The 8,900-nt window shown below is 53.8% G+C and overlaps 1 protein-coding gene across 1 annotated transcript; it reads right to left on the minus strand.

The window, feature by feature from the left end:
- Positions 1-2,849: 2,849 nt before the first annotated feature.
- Positions 2,850-8,439, minus strand: PDX1 (pancreatic and duodenal homeobox 1). Its single transcript, XM_015630234.2, is given in 3 exon segments — positions 2,850-5,144; positions 7,852-8,272; positions 8,275-8,439. Coding segments are annotated over 3 exon segments (915 nt in total). The 5' UTR covers positions 8,380-8,439; the 3' UTR covers positions 2,850-4,755.
- Positions 8,440-8,900: the final 461 nt, after the last annotated feature.

The raw sequence follows: 8,900 nt of genomic DNA on the forward strand, positions 1-8,900 counted from the left end.
CATTTGCAATGGTCATTGCAATCTTCTTGCCTTGTTGGTCCTGCTCACTTACATCTCTAGAGTTTCTTCCCATTCAATCTGGTTTTGGGTTGTTTGTGAAGAATTTGCCTGTTTGCAAAGGCACCTGACTCTTACGCCCAGTAAATCCTACTGGATGGAGCCAGACATCAGGGCTCCTGTGAACATGGCACTCATGCAGAAAGAGCACAAGTGCAGCCTCTCCTCCTTGCAGTGGTGCTGCTGCTGGAAGCAAATGATTTCTGGAACAAACCCTGATATGAGGCAGCAAGTGCGTCAGACCTTATAGTAGAGGAACCACGTGTTTGAGTTTCCTACTCCATGAATGAGTCTGGCCAGGCCTGATTCATCACCGAGGCATGCTGGGGAGAGAGGCACTCAGCTCATTTCCTCTGCATTTTGCTTGTTCCTGCAAACGTCGTGATCCCAAAAATGCTGAGAAACAGAAGAGCTGCATACCTGGACAGCAAGTGGTGGGAGGAGAGGAGATGCAGAAAGACAAAGACTGGGAGAAACCTTGCCTCCAAGCACTTTCCCCTTTGCTCCACCATTCCTTGCACTTGCAGCTAAAGCACTGCTGGGGCTGTGGCATAGTGCATGGAAAAGTGGTGCTGGCATAGTGCATGGAAAGACACTGGAAAAGGTGCTGGAAGCCAGTGGGACAGGAGCAGTGACAATAAATGTTAAGTGTTAAATTAATGTAAGTAATGGGTAGGTGAAAGTAGATAGTTCACTACTAGCACAGACACTGCAGTGTTTCCACATTTCATTTCATTTAATTTCACTTCATTTCATTTCATTGTCCTCTCTATATTTCTTCCTGATTGCTATAAAAAATATCCTTGAAGGTCTGGCCATTCTTATCCCCATCCAGGGAAGAAGAAAGCAGGAAGGGTATCGCCTTTCTGAGTCACAGTTTTTTGGAAGCCACGTGTGTGCATGTGTGTTTGCATGGCTTGTCCATGCTAATGTGTAAAGGTCTCTCTAAGCTATAAAAAATGAGGGGAGCACAATGGCATTTCTTTCTACTCCCAAAACAAGCCTTGAAAATCAGCACTTAACCCTCAGCCACCTCTGCCCTGGGTGGAGGACAGACCATGAGCTGCACTGCCCAGGCCTGCTCTGCTTTGGTGGTTGCAGGGCTGGCATCCCATTCCTGGCTGCACTTCAAAGCACCAAAGCCTTTCTGAGCAATATTTCATCTCTCAGCCTGTAACATCTCTCTTCAGCTGTGCTTGTGGCACAGCAATCAGAGTAGGAGGTAGCAGCCTTCAGTGTCTAACTGGAAAGTCTTTCACACCTTATGTTTAACCACTGCTTTCAGAATTGGTTTATAGACATAACTATCCATAAACTGGGAGATTTTCAGGCAAAAAATGAGGGTTGGTAAGAGAGGAGACCAGTCTGGCAATCCTACTTTTCATATCACCGCTGCTGCAGGATGGTGGGACCCAGTCCTTTTTGGGCGGAGGTAAGGCAGGGTTGGCAGCAGGATCCGCTCTGTGTGTGTGACAGCAGCCCCAGGCTGGTTTGCCCAGCAGTGTGCCCTTCTCCTCAGATGCTCAGCTGGGCCTGGAAGAAGGTGAGATCCTGCCTCGTGGTCTCTCCTGGAATGGCAGTCAGTGTCCCACTTGTGCAGAAGCAGGAAAAGAACGCTTTCCCTGCAGTACTGGGGGGATGGATCTGAGCAAAGTAGGAGCAGCAAAGGTGTTGCCTTGCAAAGCTCAATCAAGACTCAGCCTCACTATCTTCCCTGGAGCCATAGGTAGTATTGATGTCTCCATAGTTCCCGCTAGGGTGGATGCCATGGTAAGGCATGGTGATCCAGGGACAGGAAAATTGCCCTGAATCTTGCTCAGCTTCTCCTTAAAATAATTAACACTGCACACATACAATTTTTGGGGATGTACCTCTCCCACACCTGCCTGAAAGACTTCACTATTGCCCAAGAAGGAAATAAAAAGATGCCTCACACTTCATTATCTCTTGTCTAATTTTAAAAGTATTTTGAGAATGTTTTATGGATATTCTATCCTAGATTACAAATAAATCATAAACTATTTAATAAGGGGAGGTGTCTCCTATGTAGATGGATATATCTGAACAACTGCTTCTGGTGAGGTGAAATGGTTCAAGAACTCTGGTGGCCTTATAACTCTCTATGTCAGCCTTGCTTTTCCCCAGGACTCTGTAGGGCTGGCTGTTCTGCCAGGTGAAGTTACTGTGAATCTTTAGCTCTACAAGGTCCCAGAGCTGTCTTGATTTGGTTAATGTTATTTTTTCCATTGGTAGAATTGTAAAAAGGGTGTGTATATATGTGTGTACATATTAATCTAAGTGCTAAACAAATAAACTATGTCAGCTCTTAGAAGAAAAATACTTTTTCATTTAAACTAAACTAAGCAGTTCTGATTCTTCTTCTACTAATAAAAACACCTTGGCACTGTGATCAAACAATTCACATCAATTGTGCACGTTTTAAATTTTCAGAGCAGTGCACAAAGGAAATCAAAACTGAGTGCACTATACTAAAGAACGGATGGGCAATGTTTCAGCTACCGTGTATGCTGCTCAGTCAGGGCAATGTGCTCAACAAATCTTAGGAAAAAATCGAGGTATTTTGTGTGAAAGACATCCTTCCTGCAGCTGGATCTTCTTTATAGTGGCTCCTGAATTGCAATGTCAGTGCCAGACATTGTAAAAGGTACATGGAAATTGTTCCACTTCATGTTGACAGGTTAATGCTAATGAATAGTGATTGGTAGTTCTGAGGTTTAAAAACAGTTTCATGTTTCCCAAAAGTTTAAGAAATATTACTTTAATAAATATGGTGCTTTGCTTCTTATGCAGAACAGCTTTATTTGAATTTTGCTCATATAATGATTAGTTAAAAGTCCTCACTCCATTCTGATGAATAAGGATATACAGGCTCGGAAGAGAAATTTCTCAGGGAACGTGCAGGAAAAATTACCAGAAGTAGTCCTCCTGGCACACAGATATTAATGTCCCCAGAGGAAAGAAAAGCAATAGACAAATTACACCTTCAGTTCAAGTTTCCACCTCAGTGTTAGAAGTTTCATGTAAGAAGAGAAAACTGCAAAGAGCTGTGCCAAGCTGTTTGCTCTCCCCCTCGCTTTCCGCCGAGGGATTGGGAACATCCTCTGACCAGGACGCGACAGGTCCTCATTTTCCTCCTCCCGTGGCACTCCCGGGCCCGCAGCGCGGGAGGGCCTGTGGCGGTCTCCGAGGGATGCTCGAGGGGTTGCTGTGCCGGGTACAGAGCAGGAACCTCCCCGTCGAGGAGAGAAGGCAGATTCGCCTGACCCACAGCGAACCGGACAGCTCCTACTTCCTTCCAACCGGTGCTTTCTGTTTCTAGTTCGGCTGTGATTTGCTCCCCACTTAGCTGGAGTCCCCGCCGTTGTCGGGATGGGGAAGCTGTTCCTGGAAGCAGGGAAGGCAGGCTGGGCTCCGGCACGGGCTCCGCTACCCATCTTCCCGCAGGGAAGCCCCGGCCGGGCTCTCTCCCTGCTCGGAGGAGCCGAGCTCTCCTGCACGCCGGGACAGACCGAAAAATAGCACCCCAAAACAAGTCCCCTGTGCTCGGCAGTGCCTCGGGAGGCAGCCGGCCCCCAGCCTCTGCTGGGGTGTAAAAACAAGTCTGCGGAGAAAAACCACGCAGAAAGCTACGCCGGGACAGGAGCTCATGCTGCAGAGAGGTTTCTCCTCTCCACGGCAGAGTCCGAGCTTGCGAAAGACTTGGAAGAGGCGCAGGAGCTTTTTCCCAAAGGACAAGGTCCCTGAGACCAGCCCTACACCCCAGATATATCATTCTGCTCGCCGCCCGGAGAGCACCCGCGATTTTTCTGTTGCATTCCTGGGCTCGCATTCACCCCTGGAAGAGGCGAGCGCGGCCCTGGAGCCACGGAGTCCCCGGAGCCCGGACGGGCGCGGGGCCGCGGGCACCTGCGCAGGGTCCCCGCAGCCCCGGAGGAGGGTCTGGCTACCTGTGCCTGTCATCGGGAGCCGGTCATCGGGGGAGACAAATCCCGCCAGCAGGACACGTGGGCTTTTTCTTTTCTAATTTTTAAAAAATATTTTCTCTCTTTTTTCCTCCCCCTCCCCCCCTTTTTTTCCTAAAAGCAAAAGAAAACGAAAGAAACCAGGTTCCAGTTTCCAGAGAAGTAAGTAACAGTCCTGAAAGAGTCCTCGGTAGAGCCGATGCCCTGGGGGGACTGGAAGGGACGGGGACGGCTGCGTGCCAGCCCGTGGATGGTCCGGGATACTGGGGTCGGTGTCCGCGCCCCGACCTACAGCTGTCCGCGGCAAGGAAGGCTCGCTTCTCCTCCGGTTTCCAGCCCTCTCCGTGCACCCAGGGTGGCACACACCGTCCCTGGCCACCTGGGGCCCGCCTTCCCCGGGAGAAGCTGTCCCGTAGGGCTCGCTGAGGCGCGGACGGCCCGGGGGAGCGGGGCCCAGCTCGCCGCCATCCCGGCGGCTCCCTGCAGCCTCCTCCGGGGCTAGAGCCCACAGCGAGCCTCTCCTTGCCACAGCCCGGCATCTTACATTTATCTCCCGGGGAACGAGAGTTTCGGAATTGAGGCACCGCGTTTCCCCGAGGGAAGGCTCGAGTGGGTCTGCGCGGCCCGGCCCGGCAGTGCGCGGCGGAGGGAAGCTCTCGGCTCTTTTCCATGTCCCATCCTTTTCCTCGTCCAGGGCCGTGGGGCTCCCCGCGGCTCACCGAGAGTCCTGCTGCCTTCTGGGGACTAGGCTGGGGGCGAGAAGGTCCCTGGAGGCTCCCGAAGGAAGGTTCCCGGCGGGACATGCCTGGAGATCCTCCTTGGTCTGGAGCTCCCCGGAGGACACCACGCAGTCTTGCTCGGGGTCGTTGCTGTTGCCCGCCCCTCGCTTTTTGTCTTCTTCTTTCTTCCACTTCATTCGCCGGTTCTGGAACCAGATCTTGATGTGCCTCTCGGTCAAGTTCAACATGACAGCCAGCTCCACCCGCCGCGGCCTGGAGATGTACTTGTTGAAGAGAAACTCCTTCTCCAGTTCCAGCAGCTGCGCCCGCGTGTACGCCGTCCTCGTCCGCTTGTTCTCCTCCGGTTCCACCATGTAGGATCCCCCTGGAGAGAAGCGAGAGTCAGCCTGGGCCCGCCCGGCCGCCCCCTCGGGCTGCGGGGACCATGAACCAGGCTCCCTGCGCTGAGGGGAAGCAAGCGGGGTGAGGGGGAGGCCTCGGGGAGCTGTCCTGCTGGCCAGAGCGGGGTGCTGCTGCTGGAGGCAGTCACCGCTCCTGTTCTTTTATTTTACAATAATTTAATATTTTTTAGCAATGGTTTGGAGGAGGTTTTCAGGGAAGCTCCCTCTTAAAATTAAATTTTAAAAAATGAAATAAAATAAAAAAGTAAGAACGGGAAAAGAAAAATCTCCACCACACACACACAAACCAAAGCAAAATTGAAAAATTTAATCCCTCAAAAAAAAATCTCCAAAAAACCCAACGCACCAAAAAAAACCCCTCTACAGCAAAGCAATAATAATTATAATAATTAGTGGGGCTGCAGGGCCGGGCCGGGAGCTGGACCGCAGCCGTTTCATTTGGCCAAGTTGAGGAAACCTTGGGTTTCTTGTTCCCGTGAAAAGCGGCAGCAGCGGGATCGCGGCTCCCAGCGCGGCCGCCGCAATCCTGCGTGGGCACTGGGGCCCGGGGAGTACAGGCGGGAGCATCGAGAGGGGCCGGAGGTGGGCACGGAAACTCAGGGCCAATCTTGCCAGCGTCAGCGCCCCTCTGGGAACTTTTTTGGGGTTGATAGCGTCTGTAGGGAACGGTGCTTTAAACATCCAGAATGAAACAATCATCTCAAGAGAGATACGTGGACTCTCCCACCGCTCCCATCTTCCTATCCTCATGATTCTGTATTTATATATACACTGTTTATAAATATAAACCTATGTTTAAAACTTAAATATGTATTTAAAATACGTATTTAAATACACATACAATTTTTGCAAAGTGATGTGTATATATCTACTAGAGTAAATAAATAAATATTAAAATCAATGTATACATTTAGAAAAAATGTTGGTAAATCGAAACCTATGCAAGTATGAGTTTGTATCTGAAAAAAAACCCCTTGTTCTGTTACTTTAAACTGAACTGGAGCTACCGGGAAGGGGGAAGGCCCGGAATCTGTCAGAGGGCCGAGGTCGGTCGGGCCCCGGGACAAGGCCGGCAAGCCCGGGGCGAGTGGCGGAGCCCGGGGCCGGGCACGGTGTGTGGCACCGAGCCGTGTGGCCCTGGCCGCCTTTTCCTGGCAACAGCGCAAAGCCCCGCAGCATCCATGGACACCTAAATCCCAGGGGTTTCCATGAAAAATAAATCGTCGGGCCTCACACACGGTACAAAATATGTCGGGGTTTGGCTGTGAGCGCTCTGTGGCACTCGGCACAGCGCGGTGCCCCTTTCTCTTCCTGCGGCGTGCTCCGGCAGGAACCCTGCACACACATCACATCGGTCATGCACGGCCCCCGCCTGCTCCTCCCGGGAGGGCTGGGGGCAACAGGCAAGAACTTTAGGCTTCCGCGGGGAAACTTTCGTTTTCCTGCTGGTTTTCTCATTCTTCGGGTACAGGAGAAAGAGGGGGAAAAAAAAAAAAAGAAAAAGGTGTAGTTCGAAAGTTTGTATTTATATTATTACTATTATCATTATCATTATTATTATTATTATTATTATTATTATTATTATTATTATTATTATTATTATTATTATTATTATTAATCCCGAAATTCACTCAACTCGTGGAAAACAATCTGGTTTCTTCTCTCCTTCTCCCCACCTCCGCCCTGGCACCATCCTTGCCGCCGTGTCCGTGGCCTGGGACAGCACTCTCTTCTACCTTTGTGGGCGGATGCGCCTCTAGGGAGATTGGGGACCGCCACCTGTCTTTCCCTCCCCCTCGGCCTGCCCCATGCAATTCCCAAACTATTTCGTGGAGATTTTGATACTCCGGTCCTTTTTCCAACTGTCTATTTGAACAAAGCCATTAATATAATATTTGCCGTATAGGCGTGACGGAGGCGCAGGACACGATAACATTGTGCAGGCAGAGACAGAAATATTGTTGGGCAGCGGAACTTTCTGCCTAGATAGAGTTTCTTCCCCCACTGGCAACTCCGTTTCGTTTGTGCATTGTTTCCCGTGCCCTGTTTTTTTTTCACTTGAGAGGTGCATTTGTGGCTAAAACTCGCCGGGGAGCAGGAGGAGCGGGATAGAGGGGACGGGAGGGGAGATGGGCTCTGCACCGGGGAGAGCCGAGAGGCAGCCGAGAGGGGCTCGGCGGCTGCCCTGAGGGCTCGGGGCTGCTCCGCGGCCGCACGGTGGGCGCAGGGACGCGGGGCAGCGGGGCTGTCCCCTCCTGCCAGCCCTGCCTGCCGCTTCCCCGCCCGCTCCACCTCTCAGGTGTCTCCGCCACCCGGCCCCCGCTCGGGGCTCACCGTGCTGCCCGAGGAAGCAGCTCCCGGCAGGCGTCACGAAGTCCCGGTTTGGCCACAATTACTTAATTGGTGAAAAATAATTCGTTAATAATTGCTGAGGCGCAGGGAGCGGTGAGCCCGCCGGCGGGGACTGGAGTCCCGGCTCCTTCCCCAGCGCTCAACCTAACGTTAGCAGCCCCAGAGCAGTGGGTCTGCAGAGGCTGGAGAAGAGGAAGGGATCCTCCAGGACCTCTCCACACTACATCCGAGCGGCGAGAACAGGACCGGCGCAAGGGAGGGCTCCTGAGAGCGAGTGGGACAGAAGCGGGGGGGACAGAGGGATGCGGCGGGGCTTACCGGTCCACTGTCCCTTCCAGGCGTGCGATTTGGTGGACTTCATCCAGGCGAAAGGCACCTGCACTCGGGGCTCCTCTATAGCCCCGGTGTCCCCCCCGTCTGCGAAAGGCAGCGCGTCCTGGTGGGGAGGAGGAAGATGAGGGTGGTGATGGTGATGAAGGTGAGAGACCCCGGCATCCTCAGTGATGGGGGGCACCTCGTAAGGTGAAATGTCTGGCGGGCTGCCTTGCTCGAGAGCCCCTAAGGCGCTGGAATAAGGAGTCTGTTGCTGCCTGCCCATGTAGAGACAGGCGGGGGGGCTGGGGTTGTAGTCCTGCGCTTGGGCTCTCTGAAACGCACACGACTCCTTGTAGAGCTGCGCCGAGGCGTAATACTGCTCCTCGGTGTTCATGGCGAGCGGGGCCGAGGGGGCTTCGCAGCTTAGGGACACATAGGGCTGCTCCCGCCCGCAGAGCCCGGGATGCCTCTTTGACAGCTGGCGGCCCCGCCGGGCCCCGCCGCCCTGCCCGGCTCCCGCCGCCTCCCCATAGGCGCCTCTCCCCCACGTGAGCCCTCCCGCAACCCTCCGGGGCGGGGCGCAGGCCGTAGGAGGCCACCCGGGGTGGCCCTGGTCCCGCAACCCCCTTCATTCCCCTTAGCCGGGCGGACCCCGAGACCCCCTACCCTTCTGCCGGGTGCTGCTCCCCGCTTTGGGGTGAGGAGCCCCGCGGCGGTGGGCTTGCGGGGCCGGGCAGGGGCTCAGGGGGTTGCGCCGATGCGCGGAGCGCTCCGGGACGGATGGTCCTTAAACACATCTTTTTCCTGACCCCTTCGCTTGCCCAGAAGCTACTCATCCCCCAGTGACCCCCGGGCGCGGAGAGAAAACCCTCGGGGGGCCGGGGTAGCCTCGGCTGCTGGAGGAGTTTAGCGACAGGGCCACTTTCGGCTGCGAGGGCATCTGCCCTAGGAATGTGGGTGCCCAGGGACGGGCAGGGCGCTCCCTCGGGGGTACCCGTGTTCCGGAGCCCTGGGAGAAGGCCAGCTCCGGCCGGTGGGGGACCACAATGCTA

The sequence above is a fragment of the Parus major genome, chromosome 1 (genome assembly GCF_001522545.3).
Source record: "Parus major isolate Abel chromosome 1, Parus_major1.1, whole genome shotgun sequence".
NCBI classification, from domain to species: Eukaryota; Metazoa; Chordata; class Aves; order Passeriformes; family Paridae; genus Parus; species Parus major.